The following is a 21,477-nucleotide window of genomic DNA, read 5'->3' as shown; positions in this document are numbered from 1 at the left end:
ATAAAAGGGGAGCCTTCAGATTGCTCCAGGTCCAGCCCAGTGTGTCCAGATAAAGATCGGCCTGAGATGCACAGCCGCAGATGCACTGTTGGTTTGCTCGCTTCCTTAGCTCGTGCTGTTGTCCCACCTGGGTGACTGTCTCCTGTTCCTGCTGACCAGGAGCCCCTCCCTTCCCTGATCCCCCCACTGAGCCCCCAATGCCAAGTCAGAGATGTTCCTTCTAGATGCTCCTTCATACCACTGTGGATGTTGAGGTCAAAAATGGCCGAGCACCAGCCATTCATATACTTCAATCTAACACACAGAGCTTCGTGGCCTGCACTTCCCACCCAGCATTAGACTGTCATTCCCCGCATTACAACATTCTTCCAAACACCCAAAATATCGCCTCTTCAGGATCTGCCATCATTTATTTAGGCAATCCCCTGCCGCTGGACATTTCAGTTACTTCTGAATTCCTTTTGAGCCTTAGGACATTATGGGGGATGCACATCCTTAGACCTAAATGCACGTCCGTTCCCCATCTCTTCCTTAGGACCGAGTCCTTGAAGCAGGATCTGGGCTGTGATCCTACATTGGTCTCCTAGGGCTGCTTAACAAAGCACCATAAGCTAAGTGGCTTAACCAACAGAAATATTATTCTCTCACAGCTTTGAAGGCAAGAAGATCCAGATTCAAGGTGTGGACAGGGCCAAGAAAAAAGCAGCAGACTCACAGATATAGAGAACAAACTAGCGGTTACCCGTAGGGGGGAAAAATAAGGTTAGGGGATTAAGAAGTACAAACTATCATGTATAAAATAAGCTACAAGGATATATTGTACAACACGGGGAATGTAGCCAATATTTTGTGAAATACACATTGAAACTGTCAAAAAATACAATTAGCAGAAACTAACACAACACTGTAAGGCAATTATACTTCAATAAAAAATAATAATAAATAAATAAAAATGTGGAATAGGAACATAGACATCCAGATATTTTAGAGCCAGCTTTCCTTTGTCAAAAAAACAGCACTACATATAAGGGCAAGAAAGGAGAAGTGAGTTCAAGCAGGAAGTCAGATACTCAGACAGAAAAGGCAGCCTCGAGGTAAGGAAGGTAATCTATTTAGTTTTTCCCCTCTTTACGCATTGGCCTTCAGCCAGCTGGGGAGAAGCATGGTGGTAATCTTCATGTGGTCCCTGCAGGTACCAGCAACTAATGTTAAACATAACCCCACATTCGAATCTAAAAAAGAGTGGATATATGTATATGTAGAACTGATTCACTTTGCTGTACACCTGAAACTAACACAACATTCTAAGTCAACTATATTCCAATAAAAATTAAAATAAAATAAAATAGTCAAACTCAGACAAATAAATAAATGAACAAATAAATAAATAAAAGTGTTATAAAAACCTTAAAAAAAAAGCCAAAAACATGTGGACAGGGCCAAGTTCCCTCTAAAGGCTCTAGGGAAGGATCCTTCCTTGACTCTTCCAGCCTCTGGAGGCGCCATGCATTCTTTGGCTGTGGCTGCATCCATGTGGCTTCTCCCATATGTCTCTTTGTGTCTCACATGTCACCCTGCCTTTCTCTTATAAGGACACCTGTCACAGGATTTGGGGCCACCTAGATGATCCAGGATGATTTCATCTTGAGATCCTTAATTATATCTACAAAGACTCTTTTTCCAAATAAAGTCGCCTTCACAGGGGCCAGGGCTTAGGACAAGGACATACAATTCACCCCACTCCACATACCCTTGACCAATTGCCCTCCATGGAGAAGCTCCCCCACTTCCCACACCAGTGACACATACCAGGATGCCCCTTTCTGTCACATTTTTGCAATGGCCTTGGGGAAACCTTTTGCTTCTCTGAGCCTTGTTTCCCCTCCAGTACCCAGGGATAAAAGTCCCTGGTTTTCAGTGGGTCGGAGGAGATCGGGGGCTTTGGGGCTGTGCTTTGCCAGCTGGGGTCCAGTGCGGGTGTCTGCCTGGTACTCTTCATCCAAGGCAGCTCGTGCAACTTCAGGGCCCCCCGGGGAGCACGTGGGACCTCACAGCCTGGTGTGTGGAGACCCAGAGGCCCCGGCTGTAAGTGCAGCCCGAGAAGGCAGCCCAGTAGCAGGTGGCCAGGTGCCTGGGAAACAGATGGGGTGGCCGGAGGTCCTGGCCTCAGGAAACAGGTGACAAGGGCCCGGGCTCAGCATTGAGGTGGGGAAAGTGGTGGGCAACGGCAACCCTCTCTGGGTCCATATTCCCTGAAGTTGAAAACTGAGAGGGTGGAGGAAGCCAGTACAGCTCGCTGCTCTTGAGTCTGGTGATTCTTAACTGACCTGCTTTACTGTGGGACCCAATTCTTTCACTCTCGGCGGGCCTACCCTCAAATAAGCTGCCAGGGCTCCTTCCAGTACATGCCAGCCCAGCCCCACGGTGTCAGAGTCACCCAGACACACTCATCCTGACGCTACAGGATCACCCGCGGATTCCAGACCCCGCACTGAAGCTGCCAACGCAGCAGGCCAGGTGGACCTGGGCATCTGTGCGTTCAATCTCGTCTCCAAGGCAAGACTATGCCAGCAGGGTCTGGGAGTTGCCGGAGCAGTGGGAAGGGGTTCGGCCCCACTGGGCCATCAAGCAGCTGAGCGAGCACCCCGAGACGAGAGGACAACGCCCAGGTCTCTCGAAAACCTTGCAGCTGCTCCCAAAGTGGCAGACAAGACAAAAAGAAGCCTGGCACTGTGGCTCTGGGGGGACCTTCATTTTGATCCATACTTAGACCTAGACAGTTCAGGCTTTCAATCTCACCCCTTCCTCTGTATGTGCCACAAACGTTGTCTGTACTTGGTTACACAGAGGTCTGCATACCCTCTGTCTCTAGAATCTCCACTTCTCTCTACAGACACGGATGATTTATATTCTATTCTATAATGAAAGTTCTATACGACATGTTCCATATTCTATTCTATTGCGAGAGTTCTATATAGCGTCCTCTCTATAGACTCGGATGATTTACATTCTATTCTATAATGAGAGTTCTATACGACATGTGTGAGCTCGTGCCCACACTCCCACAGCAGAGGAGAGAGGAGGAAGAACTTACGACTTTGTAGGAACAGAACCCCTAGGTGCGACCATCACTGGGTTTTCCTCCTACAGGAAACCGGCAGGGAAAGGGGCCTCAGGGGGACGCAGCCAGACTTAGGGCTGAGGCTTTTAATGCAGGCCTGATGAGGGGCGGCGGTGGCACTGCCCTCACTCAGAGCCATGCAGAGCACGTGGCAGGTCACTGCTGTCCACACACACAGGCCTGCAGTCTATGGCCAGCGAGGCAGTGACACTGACAGAAGCAGCTGTCCCCTCCCCGTCTCCCCAGCCTCCAAAACACAGCCTCACGTGACAGGAGTCCTGGCAGAGACAGAGGGGAAGCCCCCCACGGGAAGAGAGGGCCATGAGAAGGCCACTGTTCTCCAGGAAGAACTTTCCAGAAGCAAATGTGATTTCTATCTTGGCAGGCCTTAAACTGGGGGGCTCTGAGCAGATACCCCAGACCTGCTGAGACTGGAATCCCCACGTCCTCTGCTGGAAGAGGGAGCAGGGCTTTAACGGGCTCCAGTATCTCACTGGGGGGACTTTTTTTTTTTACACCTTTATTGGAGTATAATTGTTTTACAATGGTGTGTTAGTTTCTGCTTTATAACAAAGTGAATCAGTTATACATATGTCCCCATATCTCTTCCCTCTTGTGTCTCCCTCCCTCCCACCCTCCCTATCCCACCTCTCCAGGCGGTCACAAAGCCCCGAGCTATGCGGCTGCTTCCCACTAGCTATCTACCTTACGTTTGGTAGTGTCTATATGTCCATGCCTCTCTCTCGCTTTGTTACTCCTGCCGTTGTGCCAAGGAGTAAGGAGTGCTGCACGCCTCCGGCCCCCATCCCACAAAGCTGCCGGCGCTCTTGATGCAGAGGCCGCAGAGGGGATGATGCTTCACCATGGCTGTCTCCGCAAGGCAGCAGCCCACGCCCCCCAAGTGCTGATACGCCGGGACTCCAGGCCATGAAGGAGACGTTCCAGACCACGGAGGGGAAGCCTCCATCCGCTCTCCCAAGTGGCCCTGGCTCTAGGCAGCCATGCTGTACAAAGCTTGCTGTTACACCTGGCCTTGGCCCTTGCTGTTTGCACGTCCAGGGGGTAGCGACTTCCCCAGCTGGGCCTCAATTTCCACATCTGGAAAATAAGGACGTCCTTCCAACCACAGAGGGGTTTCTGAGGATCAGCTGGAAGAGGAAGCCGAAAAGAGCTTTGTGAATCTCCAAGGTCTGGCCAAATGCACGGAGGCGGTTTCAGACACCCGGTCAGCCTACTCACTTCGGTAGACAGGCCACGTCCCGGTGCACCTCCTTCTTTTCCAGAAGCCACCGCTCTACCCTTCACCAGGTTCTCCTTTCACTGACTGTGTCCTCCTGCCCTTGACGGCACATACGTGGCCGTGTAGTCCTGAGCGCGCCGCCTCCCTCCCCAACCCGCACCTGCCACGCCCTCAGCCCCCTGAGAGTGACCCTACTGTGTGCCATTGAGTTCCCTGCCATGGCTTCGGCTGGGGGTCTCACCCACAGCTCGTTCCCCCTCCCACGGGGGCTAGAGGCCTTGGGGGCCATGGGAAGTGCCCCTGATCTGGCCCTAAGCGCGGCCGGTGACTGGTTGACCAGTGAGGGCCCCGCTCTCAGGGAGGCATGGCACAGAGTGCATTAGCATGGGGTGGTGAGGTTCAGGAGCCCCGGAGCTGCAGAGGAACTGGGGAGGCAGAGGCAGAGGCAGATACAGGAACAGAGGCGGCAAAGGTAGGGAGGAGTTGAGTCACCTTCAGGACAGTGACATTCGCCCCCTCCTGAGAGCCTGGCAGCTGAGTTGATTGTGCCCAAGGGTGGTTCCAGCCCTGAGTGTGAACTGACAGTGTGGCTGCCCAGCCCCTCCCTCTCCCCCCTTACTTCCTCCAAATAAGCTCAACTACTGTGTAAGCTTAGTACTGCTGCTATTGCACCCATTTTACAGATGAAGAAACTGAGGTCCTGAGAGGTCAACTACTTTCCCCAGCTCACTCAGGGAGAAAGTAGCAGAGCCAATGTTCAAGTCTGGTCTTTCTAACTCCATATCCTGCATTCCTCAGAAACGCCGGTTGCAGCAATCAACTCACTTGTCCACTCAGCCCAGGGCCGTGTCTGCAGGAATCATCATGTAAATGTGTGCTGCTGGTGGGCAGCTTGCTTCACAAGGAGGGAAAACAACCATGCTGACTGGGTTCCAAGCCACCTCTGATCCTGCATTATTCCAATCGCATTTCCCATGAAGTCTGGGGCGCTTCTCCAGGCTCCTCGCATGTGTGTCGGAGTGTATAAGTGTGCACCCAGGCCCAGGGTCTGCCCCAGGAGGCAAGGAACACTCTGGGAAGCTCAGTGCTTGGTTTAGAGCAGAGTTTCTCAACCTGACACTCTTGGCATTTGGGACTGGGGGGTGGGTGCTTTCCTGTGCAATGAAGGACGTTTAGCAGCATCCCTGGTCTCTACCCACTAGGTACCAGTAGACCCTGCCACCACCCAGCTGTGACGACCCCAAACCTCTCCAGACATTGCCAAGTGTCACCCCATTGAGAAACACAGGGGTAGAGAAGACCGCAGCTCTTCACCAAGGACCCCATCAGCCTTGGTTTATGCTCTAATGTGTGAATCTTATACAAAGCACAAACACGAGTCTTACATTCTCCATTTTCTTTTCCAGCCCTTCCCCCAGGCTAAGCCTCGGAGCATCCATCTCCCAGGGGTGTTTCCATCTGGCTGATTGCAGGGCAGTTCACCAGGCTCGGCAAGGACAAGGCTTCGAGTCGCCAGCAGATGGCGCAGAAATCCTTCCCAGGTCTCTGTGGATGCTGATTTCTTCTCTGTGTCCTGAGTCAGTCTGAGAATCTGGTGCTGAAAGGGGCTTTAGTGCCCCCGTCCTCAACTTGGGGTGGGGGGGATTTTGCCCCCCAGGGAACCTCTGGTGATATCTGGAGACATTTTGGATTGTCATCGTTGGGGGAGGGATTGCTACTGCCATCTAATGGGTGGAGACCAAAGACGAGGCTGAACACCCTATGATGCACAGGGTAGCCTCCCGCACCAGGAATGATCCAGCCCAGAATGTCAACTGTGCCGAGGTTGAGAAACCCCTGTTTATAGATGGGTAAACAGAGGACACAGAGGGAGAACTTAATTGTATGGTGGCTTCCCAGTATGGTTATAGGATGTAGTGATAAGATGAGATGAAAACTGTGATGAGGGTTTATAAGTACCTATGCTTGAGGGCAGGGGGTCTGATTTCTTTGTCTCTCTCCCTGCATCCAGCAGAAGTGCTCAGGAAAAGTTGACTGAACTGGATTGAATTGGCCCCTCCACGTCTGAAGATGGGCAATAGCTATAGGTGCATTTTGGCGCTGCCTCCTGATCAGATGTTAACAGCTGCCCGGAGCACGGGGTTGAGAGGTGCTGGGCTCAGCAGGTAAGAGTCCTAGGATCGATTAGTCATGTCTGCTATGAGTGCAGAACCAGATAATCAGGAATTCAGCCGTTTTGCTTATCCTAGAATAGATGATCAGAAGACTGGGAAGAAAAGATTCCCTTAGAGAGGACTTTTCTTAAAAATCATAAGTCCTCTGAATTGATTCACTGTAAAACAGATAAACAAACACCAAGATGCATTTAGAGCATCCTAGAAAACATGGAAGAAAATATTAGAACTTTGTTTACCTTTTATCGTTTTAATAAAAAGGAAATGAAGCTCTGCTCATTTGTAATACGTGGTTAGCACTGGCTCTCTTACTCAGTTACCTGTCACCCAGGCAACTCCACGTGCAGAGTCCAAGTTATGTGGGTGGGGGGAGCACCCCACGGTGTGCAAGGGGCAGTACTGTCCTTGGTCCTTGGTTCAACTTCTGACGATTGGTTCACATTGCAGTTTCTGGCTCAGCGCACTGACAGAGCATACAGACTATATTACCCAGGGGTTAGTTAAACTAACCCTCACAACCTGAATAACCCACTTAAAGAGATTCCTACAAAGCAGCTATGGATTATGGATAATAAAACCAATTGTGCAAAGAGAACTGTACAAACAGGAAATGGTGGAACTGACATGTGTTGCTGCTGCACAGTTGTGCAAGTTGTGGACTGCACAAGGGCACTCAGGCAGGAGGCAAGTGGGGGCTGAAATCCATCTCTACTCCACTGGCCAGTCCTTCCTCCCAAGTGCGGGGCTGTATCCGTCTAGACAGAATGCCTTTTCCCCACCTGCCCAAAGGCTGCTCTGGCCCGCTCCTGCTCTGAATACTGGCTTCCCATCAGCCCCAGCACAAGACGCTCTGAAGGTCAAACCACATCTCATAAGGCATCAGCCAAAGTGCTCCAAAGGCCTCAAAGATCATTTGAAATACGGGTTTACACCCATGAGCGTAACCACTCCAGGCCTCACCTTGTGACCCTGCTCAATGCTTCTCCAACAGCCAGCCTCTCCTTGTTGCTAGCAGAACCCCAGTTTTATACAGAGCAGCCATGTGCTCTACAAAAAAGCTCCATTCCTAGTTTCCCTTCCTACTAAAGATGATAATTGAGCAGAAATCTGGCTAAAGAGAACTAAAGGGACATCTTCTAATGATTTGGGGAGAATTTTCTTTTTCTAACGTAGGTAATACCCTTCCTCCTTGTGGCTTCCTCCTTCCTCCTTTCTGTAACGCAGATGTGATGACTAGAGGTGTGGCAGCTCTGTTGTGATCTTGAGAGAAAGGACAAAACAGTGGTAAAGACTAGTCCTGATGTCTGTGAGCTGCTGAAACAATGCCAAGAACTGTCATCTTTCTGTTGTATGAAAAATCCTTCTAATTTGTTTAAGCTGTTATTTGGTCAAGTCTTGTGTTACTTGCAGCTGAACACAGTTCCAGAAGGTTGACTCCTCAGTAGATGTTATTCCCTGAAATATTAGCTCTGATCGTGTGGAATCATCACAATTAGCCAGCTATGTAAAAACTAAGACCAATCTCAAGATTTTTTCAGCATTGTCTAAACTCATGTATTCAATCTGTCACATTACAAAATGCTATCCATTTTAATAACACATTTTAGAAATCTCTTTAAATATGTTTTATTGAAGTGTAATACACATTTAGAAACAAGCACGTATTATAAGTGTACAGCTCATACATTATTCACAGACTGAACCCATCCAAATAGCCAGGATACAGATCAAGAAAGATAATGTGACCAGTTTCTCAGGAGAAGCCTGTTTTTAGATATCTTTCTCAATAATGGAAACAAAAGGTCACATACTGTTGGTCTTAGAAAAATGACTGAACCAGTGCATGGAAAATAATATGGCAACAAACTAAAATGAATTCGTTTGTTAGCAAATACTGTTTAATGAACCAGAGAAAACGTTGCTGAAGATCTGAAGCAGGGATTTGAATCAAACAAATTCCTCCTATGGGTGGTTTGCTCTATAGTTAGATGACAGTACTGAGACTAACATGTCTCAAATTAGGATGTTTGCTAGAGTCTTTTCAATCTAGAAGTTTGCTAGATTCTGTTTCAGCGGTGAAATATACCTAAAAAACTATTATTTTTTTGGTGAAACACCAAAGGAAACGTTACTGGAGAATACATTTTTTTCAACACTATGTTATGTCTTAAGTCAAAACAATATTTTTATGGGGAAAGAGTGTAGGCACAGGGGCTTCCCTGGTGGCGCAGTGGTTGAGAGTCCGCCTGCCGATGCGGGGGACGCGGGTTCGTGCCACGGTCCGGGAAGATCCCACATGCCTCGGAGCGGCTGGGACCGTGAGCCATGGCCACTGAGCCTTTGCGCCCGGAGCCTGTGCTCCGCAACGGGAGAGGCCACAACAGTGAGAGTCCCGCGTACCGCAAAAAAAAAAAAAGAGTGTAGGCACAGATCCAGCATTTGTTTAGACTAGAAGATACAAAGAATTCAGGGCTATGTTTATACAAGTAGCACCACATGTGAAACTCCTTATATAAGTGAAAGCAAGCTATATTATCAATGTGTGTTATATTATCAAAACACACTTTATGAAGTAAGACAGTCATTTTCAAAGTCTTTATTTGAAAGATATTGTCAATATAATGAGTTTTATAAAATAAATATCTCAGATTGAATCTTTAGGAATCATAAGATAAGGAATTATTTATATTGAAAGCTTTGATACCACACAGAAATGTTCTGCTTATCTTATGTAAGGTACTTGAAAGTATGATTCTTAAAGATGGGCTGCACATTTTTTTTCTTTTACACAGGATAGGTGTTTCAAATGTGTTGACTTTTTCCTCTGCAGTTAAAAATGGGTCTCATTTCGAAGTGGATTTATTTCCAAAACACAGTCTGTCTCTTTGATATAAAAAAGGTTTTAATCATGAGTGAGAAAGCAACAGTTTTCAAAAGACAAACGAATAAAAACCAGCCTCATGCTTTGAAAATCTCTTGACAACAGATGTATGGAAACATTTCTATTGTTATGCAATGTTGCTACTGAAAGCCATGTAAAGGTGTCACCTGCAAATACCCTCATATCTGTAAACCTGAAAACACTTGGCAACAAAATTTTCCAGTCTATTTAATTTTTTTTTCCCAGCAAAGAGTTTCAGGGATTGTGAACCTGGAGTAGACTGCTGCCCCCTCCCTAAGAAAAGTTGATGTGTTGACTCTGGGCATTCAAGTAAGTGCAGAAGTGATGCATGTCCCTTCTGGGACCAGGTTTCACGAGCAAGCACAGCTCACACCCTGCTCTTTTCCCACCTCCACCGAGGCTGGGAGGGGACCTGGGTTCCAGAGTGAAGGTGATTTGGGGCAGACCAGCAGCCAGCCCGTGACTGACATGGAGCATGGGGCCTGCAAATGTGGCAGGGGATGGGTAGTGATCCCATCTGACTGAACCGCAGGGTAAAAGTGGCAGAAAAAGAAGAGATGAGGTCAGAAGAGCAGGTCGGGACCATACTGAAAAGGAGAACAAATGCGACTGGAGAACAGGTTGTGACTGGAGGCCCTGAGCAATCTGGGAAGGGTTGTGCGTCGACGGGCACCAGGCAGGAGCTCCCGCTCACAGAGATGAATAGCGCATCTTCCCCAACCAGAGCAGAGGAGAAATGAGATGCATCTGAAGCGGGTTCACAGTTGGCGGTGGAGGGGAGGGCTCGGAACTGTGAGGCTGACAGAGTGAAGGCCCGTGAGTTCCTGCAAGTTTATCTGGAGCAGTGAGAACTCTAGCTTTGACCCCCTTTACTGGGTATTGGGGTCTGTAGCGTATACTTCACAGGCATGGTAAGGATTATAACATTAGCTTACATTTGCTGAACGCTCTCACACCAAGAATAGGGACCATTAAAGTCTCCATTTTTCTATGTGTTCATGATCTTAGGCATCCCTGGTGTAGGTTACAAACATCACCCCGACTCTTCACCCCTTCCTGCACACATTCGCTTTGCGCATCGATGTGCAGTGCCCTCCGCTCGGATCCCGGGTTCGACCACAAGACTTACTTTGGCCAGCAGACTAAGGTTACTAGCTCTCAGCCCTGGCCTTGCATATTTCCACTTGAGTTCTTTTGCCTCTGTCATCACCAGGAGAAGAAGATACGCGGGCTGGTCTAAGGGAGAATGAGAGATATGTGGAACAGAGCTGCGTCACTCCAGCATCCTGGGGGAAGCCAGCTTAGATTAGGTGGCAGTCAGCCAACTTCCAGACACGCCAGCAAAGCCCAGAAAAAAATCAACAGCACCCAGTCCCCTAGCTGACTCCATTCATACACACCACCAGTGCCGATCATATACCACCGAAGTTTTATGGCTGTTTGTTACGCAGCATTATTATGGCAATAAATAACTGATCTCAGGACTTCCCTGGTGGCGCAGTGATTAAGAATCCGCCTGCCAATGGAGGGGACACGGGTTTGATCCCTGGTCCGGGAAGATCCCACATGAGGCGGAGCAACTAAGCCTGTTCACCACAACTACTGAGCCTGCGCTCTAGAGCCCGTGAGCCACAACTACTGAGCCCGTGAGCCACAACTACTGAGCCCGTGAGCCACAACTACTGAGCCCGTGTGCCACGACTACTGAGCCCGCGTGCCACAACTACTGAAGCCCATGTACCTAGAACCCGTGCTCCACAGCAAAGAGAAGCCACTGTAGTGAGAAGCCTGCGCAGCACATTGAAGAGTAGCCCCTGTTCGCCACAACTAGAGAAAGCCCGCGTGCAGCAACAAAGACCCAATGCAGCCAAAAAAAAAAATTTTTTTTTAATTTACAAAAAAAGATCATGTGTATCAAAAAAAAAAAAGAAGAGCAAGAAGGATGGTGAAAGATGGAGAAGGGCAACCTGTCAGGTGAGTATTGCAACAGTTGATGACAGGTGCTGGCAGCCTGCGGTTGGCTTGGGGGTGTGGTCGCCCCAGAAGATTGGTGGCACCAGGACCTGGTGATGAGGGACAGGGAAGGGGCAGGGGGACTGCAAGGATCTGGGCTGAGTGCCTGGTGGACAGGCGTGGCGTCCCCGAGGTAATGAACACAGACAGAAGAGTGTAGTAAGGACTGGGGACGGGGAGGCCACTTGGGGCCTGGGAGCATTTGGTGAGATGTCCAGGGCAGTTAGACAAAAATAACCCGATAGAGCAGCGTTTCCCATGGCTGGCTCCTTCTCCACCTTCAGCACTCGGATCAAACATCTCCTCTTCAGAGAAGCTTTTCCATACGCTCCCTCCATCCAGGGTGGTTACCTCCAAGTCACTCTCTGATCCATTACCTGTCCATTCTCACAGCATTTACAGTATCTTGTTTGTTTATTTGCTTGTTTCTAGTCTCTCTCCCCACAGGTCTTTAAGTCCCACATTGTTTGCCGCCAAATTTCAATTGCTCAGAACGGTGTCTGCACGTGGCCAGGGCTGGATCAAGATTTGCTGAATGAAAGAACAAATGAAGAAGCCCAGGAGAAGGCCCAGCGCTGCTGGCTGAGTTGGAGTTTGGGTAGAAGATGCTTGGCGGCGATCAACACCTGTGAATGGAAGCGAGGGGAGGCAGGATGGAGCAGATGGGAAAGTGGAACTGCATTACCAGCCCCACAAAACTTTGGCCAAGAGGGAACATTGTTCAGTAGAGTTGTCCATCTTGGGCTGAATTGGCTGGACTGTTAAATCCCCATCTTGCTCGGTTAAAGGAGCCGAGAGCTGAGCTCTGTCAGCTGACCACACCCCCGTGGCTGAAGGCAGTGAGGCTCCATGTCCACCAGACTCGGACTGGACAGACAGGTTCATCCGGTCATGGGTGCTCTTGGTGAAAGTAGTGTTGAAACCAGGGCAGTGAGCAAATGACACGCAGCAAACAACCCATGAGCCGTGCCCTAGGAAACGTGCAGATCAGGTACAGTGGGGAAGAGAAGGGTGTGGGCTCTTCTAACTGCAAACAACCCCGGAGGCTCTCTGGAGGTGTTGGAATTTGACTTGAAGGATCTATTTGTCTGCAGCTATAGGGAGCTGGATGGGAGGGAGTTTCCAAGAGGCAGTGCAGCCCCGGGATGTTTGGGAGCAGGGATGTGCAGCGTTAGCTGCAGTGTGGACATGTGAAGGGCTAGCAGGAATGCTTCTGGAAAGGTGGGTAGAGGCCAACGCGTGGGGGAGTGATGAGCTGCAGAAAGCTCAGCTGTGAGGACAAACGCTTACCCGGCAATGGAAGATGCCCTTGCTTTCTCTTCGAAGGCCCAGCACCGCAGCAGAGAACCAGACTCCTGTGGGGGCTGCTTCGGAAACAGGAGCAGGTCAGCCAGGCAGACTGATGGTGGGAGGTTGGGCCCCCTTAGAAAGTGACGTTATGCAACGGCTCCAGAATCAAAGTCCTGTTGAGAGAGAAGTTCAAGGGAATGTTGGCTTAGGGCATCTCTTTAGAAACTGCTGGGAAGGACAGAAAGGAAACAGGATCACGAGCAGCCCAAGAAGTGACAGAGAAAGCTGTTTTCTACCACAGTCCTCTAGAGGCAGAGTGGAGCTTTCATCATCCCAAGAAACCCCTATAGCTGTGGCTGTCACCATCCAGGTGGGAGATGAGAGCTGCTGGCACACTTTATCCCTTCGATTAGAGATAGAGTGGGGAGAAAAGCCATCGGGTGGCACGTGCCAACCTGGAGATCACCTGATCGTGCTCAGTGCCTCCTGTCCGCACTGCAGGGGGCTCTCCCCAGGCTGCATTCCAGGTCCAGAGGGGCTTCTGCCCGCCTGGACCCCTTGGCCTCCTTCTCACCTCCTTCTCACTCCCTCCCAGGCGAATCCTGAAGCCCCCAAAATTCCCAAGACTCTGGCCACCCTGATTGTCACCTCAATTCCTTTGCCACTCGAGCACGGAGTTCAGCTGAGGGGCTATATGCCTGTATTTTTTTTCCTTTTATTAAATATCTGGGTTTGGGGACTTAATTATCTAGATCAACAGACTGTGACATAGCAAACCTAGAGATGAATTTTTAGACCTTTCTCCCACTGGATTCCAGATAAAAGGAGAGGGAGCCATTGTATTGTTCTAGGGAAAACCTACATTTGTGGCAACCTGGGGGAATATTTTAGCATTGTAGCCCCGGAGGCTACCACAGTGCTAGGCCCAGAGAAACAGTCAGTGAAGACTTGGACAAATGAATGAGTGAATGGTAGTGGAGGGGAGGCTGAGAGTGGGAATTCCATCTTGGGGACCCCCTGTCCCACTCTAGGAACCCTCTGCTATTTCTCCCACCTGTCTGTCAAAGGCTACCTGGATCCCTTCAGAACCTTTATTCCCAGTTAGGGATAGATGACCGAAAACACGTCAAAGCTGAGGGGTTTGAAGATTAAAACATATTTCAAGAAAAAGGGATATAACAGCACTTTTTCTGTCATCCAGAAATTGTAATTAAATATTTATTAGGATAAGGATTTGTTGACTGTCTGCACCGCCTCCACCACTGTCACTACTACCACCATCACCAACACTACACCACCAGCACCACTATCACTGTCACCACCAGATGGCTGGCCACCAGATGCAGGGACCTTCCACAGACTTCTCACCAGCTCCCAGAACCCTGGAGAACCTCATCCCTGGAGTAATCCCTTATATCCCATCACTCACCTTGGTTTTGCTGCCCTGACAGAAGCCCAGCTGATCACAGCAGAAGCCAGTTTGCAGAGAGAGAGAGAATAAAGCTGGCACACAAACCAGTGCAAAGGTCGGAGCAGGTGGAAGCTTCTGGTAGCTTCACGTCACAGCTCTCGCAACCCGGGCCTTCTTGAAACCCAGTATCTCCCTCTGACTCAGATGCTGTGAGCTGAGACATTTCCTACGTTTCTCCTGAATTATGCAGTTGAGGAAACAGAGGCTTTGGGAGGTGCAGGAATTTGCCAGGGCTGAGGTAACTAGCTAGTAGCTGAGACAGTTATTCAAACCAGGTCTGTTTGACTCAAAACCCACAGCATGTCCCTGCCACGCTGCCGTCTCACGAGTCCCCGTCCAGTGTCTGACTCAAGTCCTTGGCCTCACTCAAGTTTCCCAGCACCCCACAGGTCTGTGCCCTGACCAGCCACCTAGTCTGTTCCAGGAGCTGGGGGTGCAGCTGCGGTCAGTGCCAGGTTCTGTACTCAAGGAGCTGGTATCCAAACGCTCGAAGGCCAGCCATGCAGAAGTAGGCAGGCAGATGAAAGAAGGCCATTTCAGAAGTGCTGAACGCTATGAATAAACTAATCCAGGGGGATGCGCTTCAGACTCAGGGAGATGCGGTAGAGACCACAGCACAGAGAGGACGGCGAGGTCAGGAACTGCCCCCTGCCCGCCCCGCCAGAGTGAGAACGTGGGAGAAAACAGTCTTCGTGGCAAAGAAGAGCTCCAGGGAACGTGCTAGGCGATCAGAGCAGTCTTCCAGGTCTTGATTTATTGCTTCTTCTCCCTGTCCTGCACCCGGCCTCTTGTCCCCCTGCCCACTCCCACCCGCCGTGGCCTGGACTCCACTCCCCTTCGCCCGTGGCTACTGAAGGCCTGACTCAAATGACCGTGGACACAAAGCTCCACCCCCTGCCTGTCTCCAGCCACCCGTTGCCACCACCTCAGAAGCCCCTGGGCCCTGCACTTCCCATGGGCCCCCTAAGTGCCTACACTGGCCTAGATCAAGTCCCTGGGATCAGATACACTTGTCCAGAGAACATCTGGGCCCACCTGCAGGCCTCCTCCCGAATGCCTACATGGACCCACATCTCATCCCACCCCAAGGTCAGCGACCATGCCCAAATCAGACTTCAGAGCCATCTCCAAAGACCCCCCCAGGGCCCCGCCCAGTCTCCCTCACACCCCCCACCTGGCACTGAATTCAGAGCATTGCTCCCCACCTCCGCCAGCTGTACCTGAGAGTTGAGTCATAGCCGCCAAGGACTGGCTGAGAGCACCTGCCTCCTGGTTCTGGCATCCAGCCCCGCCCACACATCTGTGGCACAAGCCTCCTGACCAGCCCGGCGCACCCAAGGCCGCCAGAGTGTGCCAGGTGGGAGACAGCTGCGATTGGGAGGTGGGGTGGGTGTGGCAAGATGTGGACGTATCTGTGGAGATGCTCTGCCTTCTGTGGCTCCATCTCCATAACCAGTGTCACCATAAAATAATAATTTAAATGATATATAATAATGATAATGATTAAGCAATAATTCCCACAGAGTGCCTCCATGTCTCAGACACAGCTCAAGGGCTTTGTATGGATTATCTCAACAGAGGGGAGGTAGATAGGATTATGCCCATTTTACAGGTGAGCAAGTTGAGGCACAGAGACATGGTAAGATTTGAGGAGGCACAAGGAATCTGACCTTTTCCAGACCCACACCTCTTCTCAGGCTGTGAACCCCCAGGAAACAACCAGAATGACTTGGCTGGTCATTTGAGGAGGGAAATCATTTCTGGCCTTGGAAGCGACACAGGAGCTGACTGGTCAGGTTTTTCTGGTGTTCAGAAACGTGCCTGGAGACTGTTGGTGGTTGTGTGATGTGTAGGTTTTAATCCTAACACCACACAGATTTCGAGCTAGGCATGCAGTATTTTTTTTTTTTTTTTTTTTTTTTTTATCTCTGAAGGGAAGAGTATGAAAGCTACTGGTCTGGCCCTGAGGGACCCCTGCAAAATTCCAAAGTCATGGAACAGTTTATACAGAGGCAGTGATGGTTTATACCGCCCCTATTACAGGCACTAGTTCAATGAATCCTCCCAGTGGATTTCTCAAGCATTCCTCGCCAATTTTATGGGTGAGGAAATCAAGATCATGAGAGATGAAGTATCTTGAGGAGGTGGTGCAGTTGGACAGTGGCAGATATGGAGCCCAGACCCAGATTTTCTGCCCCAGATCGAATCCTCCAACCCCTGCCCTTTTTTTCCCCATTCTCTGATCTCTCCCGACTCAGAGGTCTTTCTCCCCTGCTTCAGATTCCCAGGGCTCTGCTTGCCCCCATTAATGGTATCAGATAGCAGTCATTTACATCTTAGTATGAGTAAGTCTCAATCAATATATTCTTTCTCCAAAAGCAATTGTCCTTCGTTTTATTCTGGATTGTAGAGCCAGTCCTCTGTAAAAGGACAATCTGGTATAAGCAAACAGGCGATGTCAGCTGAGAGCATACCCTTGCAAGTAAAGGGCACCTTCTTACCAGCCCATGCATGGTTTTCACCAGACTGCTTTCTTTCATCTTGGAAGGAGTGCTGGAAACATGGATGAATGAAAGGAACCTTCCTTCCCATTTTCCTGATATGCCTGGTGCCTCCTTCCATCTGCAGGGTAAGCCTGTGATGACAACTTCCAGAGCTCTGTCATTCCTCATTTCTGCACTTGTGGCTTGTGGCTTGTCCTGGACCCTGTGTGGGATTGTGTGCAGCAATGCTGGAAAATGATATATAGCCTTGGGGGTTTCCACGTCACTTCTTCACCCACATAGCTCGGCTTCCCCAGCCATTGGCCCTTTCCTTGGTCTCAGGTAGACAGCCATTCTGTTTTCCTCAATTTCTAAAAACTCAGAAATGAGTATTTCCCATCCTTGACTGCACTGTAGCACATAAAACACCCAGTAGTTACCCAAAGACGGACTTCTTTTCCTGTGCTAACTAAATTACCTACAGACCTCAGCCTTCCTTAAAACTCTGTTCTTACTGCCTGATCCATTATTATAGCATTTTCTATTTGATGGGGAAGAACTGCCCTGCTCCTGGGCCTCCAGCAGCATTAAGTCCCCAACACACTCTCTCTAGATGCCAGAGGATGAAAATGATGAGCAGTACGTGACTTGGAAGACCAGAATCAGCTGTTCCTCATGTCTGTTACTACTACTACTATTATTATTAATTACTGCTATTATTACTAATTATTATTAAATTGCCACCTTCACATTGCCTGTTGCATTTGATAGCATTGCTAACATCTTGGTGGAGTGGGCAAAGCAGGTACTTCTGTGATCCCATTGGACAGATGGAAACAGTGAGGCAGGGAGAGGCGAGGTGACCTGGGCCAGGTGGCCCGGCTAATGCGTGATTGACCGGGATTAGAATGCAGGTCTCCCTGGCTTTAGGACCCGTGCTGCACCTCGGGACCACAATGCCTCCCTGAGAGTGGGGCTGAGAGTGGATGAGGGAAGCCAGGTGCTGCTGGGTTGTTTGGAGGCCTTGACTTCATTCAGTGTGCACCTGTGATGGCCGCATGCAACAGTGAGCCCACCCCACCCAAGTCTCTGCCTGTCCTTGACTTGGGGTGGCCACAGTGTGCTGCGGCTTGAAGCAGGATCTCGGTTCCCTGACTGGGAATCAAATCAGGCCGCGGCGGTGCAAGTGCTGAATCCTAACCACTGGACCACTGAGCCACTTCTAGTGGCTAGGAGCAGGGCCCTGGCTCTTGCCTTCTTCAGAGAAAGAATTTCAGCAAAGAGATGGAAATCTGTAAAGCAGATAGAGCATTTATTAGAAGCAAATTATGTGCAGAAAGACACACGGGTGGGTTCAGAGAGTGTCGGCTGCCTTGGGATGGTTTAAACATTTATACGGGGGCAGTTTTCCAGGTTCCCTCTGGCCAAACATCTCGCTTTGTCTGGCTCCGTGTCCATATTTGGTCTGACTCAGGGCCCTTCCAGATGTGCATGACATCTTTTAGCCAAGAAGGATTCCAGTGCGGGGGTCTCTGGGATGTCAGCAGGACATATTATGGGCTAGTGACCTCTGCCTTCTCTGACCCCTGAGGAACCTTTCTGCGAAGGTGTAGTTTGGGAGGTCTCCTTGACCTCAAGAAAGGAATATGTAGCCTCCTTATCGTTTTACCCAAGCAGGGCTCAGCTCCTCTCTGCTCCTGCCATTATATTGATCTTGAAGTGTCTGTCCTCAGGGGACAAACTACAGCTACTCAGCCTGGGGCCCATCTACCTCCTGCCTCATCCCATCTGCCCACTTCCCTTCTCCTAGCCTGCTCAGCCCTGCCTTTCTCTTCTCTCTGTCCCCGAGCCCAGCCTGATGGGAGAGTTTGACAAGTATGCTGCAGGCTGTCCCCAAGAGCTCAGCACTTAATAGCAGTGACCTTAAGTGGAGCTGTGGAGAGAGTCCCAGTTTTTCCTCAATTTCTCCCAAACTTTTTCCGCTAATAGTTTCTACATTTAATTTTTTTCTTTCTTTTATATCAAGATATTCTTAGGAGGATGTACATCCACTTACTAACAATATGATATTCGACAGATTGTTCACTATCCCGAACCTCAATTTTCTAATCTGTATAGTGGGAGTTATAGCAGCCCTTCCCTCATAGAAAGAATTAAATTTATATATGTGTGTGTGTGTTTGTGTGCGTGTATATGTGTGTGTGAATGTGCACACACTGCTGGAATCAAATTGGCGGGTGTAGTATTGTGATATAATAAGAAATATGTGTTTGGTTTTTTCGTCAATTTCCAGCATTGAGCTCTGAAAACTCTTGGAATTTCCTGTGATGAGATCAATAAAGATGTCTTTTGTTATGTTAATGAGGTGACTTTTGGAAAGCCCTTAGGTAACCTAAGGATGAGGGGCTGGTTGCCAGGAGAACCAACCGTGAGATTAGAGGACTGGAACTTTCCATCCCACCCTTCTGTCCTCTGGGGAGAGGAGAGAGGCTGGAGGGTGAATGGCTGCCAAAGGCCAATGATTTAATAATCACGAATATCTAATGAAGTCTCCATGAAACACAAAAGGACATGTTTCAAAGAGCTTCTGAGTTGATGAACACAGGGAGATCTGGGGAGAGCGGGGCTTGGAGAGGACATGGAAGTTCCATGACCTTTCCCCCTACCTTTCCCTATGCATCTCTTTCATCTGGCTGTTCCTGAGTTATCTCCTTTTACAATAAACCAGTAATCTACCGAGTAAATGGGTTTCCTGAGCTCTGTGAGCCACTCTAGCAAATTAATCAAACCCAAAGGGGGTGTCTTGGGAACCTCTGATTTGTAGTCAGTTGATCAGAAGCACAGGTAACAACTTGGACTTGTGACCGGCATCTGAAGTTGGGGGAGAGGGGGCGCTGAACCCTTAACCTGTGGAATCTGATGTGATCTCTGGGTAGATAGTGTCAGAATGGAGTTAAATTGTGGGGCACTCAGTCAGTGTCCAGAGAATTGCTTGGGGGGAGGTAAACTACCCATCCCCCTATTAGAATTGGGATCTGGACACTTTTAGTGGGCTTATCCTAAAGGGTAATAAAACCTTAAATTAGGGGCTTTTGGGGGCAGGGGAGGGGGGAGGAGCTGCAATTTACAAAGTTCCTCCCATGAAGATTTTTCTGGAACGTTCTCTTCCTATATCTTCTGTTGTTCTGCTGTTGCACTAGACTCTGGTCCTGGCTAGACTTAGGTCTGTGTTATTTAAAGGGGAACTGATTGACAGCATTGTTACCAAACCAGGCTTGTATGCCTGACGCACAGCAAGCCATACGCTGAGATGCCGAGGTCTGCAGCAGAGAAAGTTTATTGTCAAGGCAGCCAAGTGAGGAAACAGAAGAACAAACGTCCACCGAAGGCGAGAGACTTGAGATATTCATAGGATAAGTAAGCTGGGTGGTCTTGGATGTGGGGAAAGCGGGTTGGCAGGACGGAGAAAGTGAGGGAATCAGTGTTATTCGCGGGTACATCTGGGTTACATGCTTCTTCATGGGAAACATGTTCGAAAATGGAAGGGCTTAGCATAATATGAGGGCGGAGTTTTCAGCCCTCCAACATCAAAAGGTCATCCGTCAGACACCTGTGCTGGCCCAGTCTGGAAGTCGGTGGTCCCAACCAGTCTTGGCCACCTTGAACTGGGCAGGCGCTGACTCCAGGTTTCTGGAAAACAACTAAAGCCCCCCGTTACTTTAGTGCCCCAAACATCAGAGGTGTTATCTATAGCGGTGGTTAAGAAGTCTTGTGATGTTACCTTGGCTACATGAAGCTTGGAGGGTACGCAATTAAAGGGAAAAAAAAGAAAGCGGCTTAATCAGTAAAGGCGGGTTACGGGCAGAGGGGTTTTTGAACAGGCTGTTCCCTTGTCTGCTGTTCTGTAACGGCACCGAACACTCAGTCCTGCACACTCAAGGATTTCTGTTAAGGCACCAGCTTCTGTGCCTGTGAGGCATGGTTTCAGGATGACTAGCAAGAGATTGGCCCCCTCAGGTAACCATAGACCCAGTGCATCCCCCTGGCCCCCACTGAACACGTGGATAAACTGAGAGCCAGGACAAGGGATGGCTTCCCCAGTCACCCAGTACGTTATGGGTCACCTATGTCTGGAACCCAGAACACAGGCCCAAGCTCGTGCTTCCAGACCTCCCAGACTGCCTGCTTCCAGCCTGCACCTTCGAAGTGAGGCAGGAGCCAACGTCCATGTCATGTGACTGGTACCCTACAGCAGTGCTAGGGCACCAACACCTCTGTTCTTCTGCCCCAGGGGAGGAATCTGGGATGGATGGTTCTACTCCCCTTTTTCTCTGAGGTTTACTGGGTGTCAGACACTCGGTCCTAGCGAGCCAGGCCCACGTGGTGCCATCTGCCAAGCCCCCATGGGTGTGCCTAGCACAGTGCTAGGTGCTATTTGGGAAGGGGAAGGAAAAGCAGGCCTGAGCTGTTCTGAGGGCTGAGAAAGGGAACCAGACTTGTCGCTCTCTTGGCGTGAACGCTTGCAGGGCCCTCTGGCCAGGTTGATCCAGAGGAAGGGATAGGAGTGGTAGAGGCAGGCTCGGCGGAGGCCTAGCTAATCTGTAGATCAAGCCTGAGGGGCTGGGAGGCTGCAGAACTGGAGACAAAGGGCCAGGAGGCTGGGAGCAGCAAGACCTGGGGAAGGCCACAAAAGACTGACCAAGGAAAAGGAGGGGCTGCGGAGGTTAACCCAGGCTTGTGTGTGTGTGTGTGTGTGTGTGTGTGTGTGTGTGTGTGTGTGTGT

The 21,477-nt window shown here is 49.7% G+C and overlaps 1 protein-coding gene across 1 annotated transcript in view; it reads right to left on the bottom strand.

Moving 5' to 3' along the window:
• The window catches only part of SERPINA4 (serpin family A member 4), a 39,806-nt gene that overhangs the window by 15,149 nt on the left and 3,180 nt on the right, over nucleotides 1-21,477 (bottom strand). The window contains 1 exon segment of the mRNA XM_029237161.1: nucleotides 12,741-12,814. Within this exon segment, the coding sequence (XP_029092994.1) occupies nucleotides 12,741-12,814 (74 nt within the window).

This window comes from Monodon monoceros, unplaced genomic scaffold (assembly GCF_005190385.1).
Source record: "Monodon monoceros isolate NGI ecotype Baffin Bay Population unplaced genomic scaffold, NGI_Narwhal_1 Super_Scaffold_21, whole genome shotgun sequence".
Classification (NCBI taxonomy): Eukaryota; Metazoa; Chordata; class Mammalia; order Artiodactyla; family Monodontidae; genus Monodon; species Monodon monoceros.
This window is presented reverse-complemented; position numbering and strand designations above follow the sequence as displayed.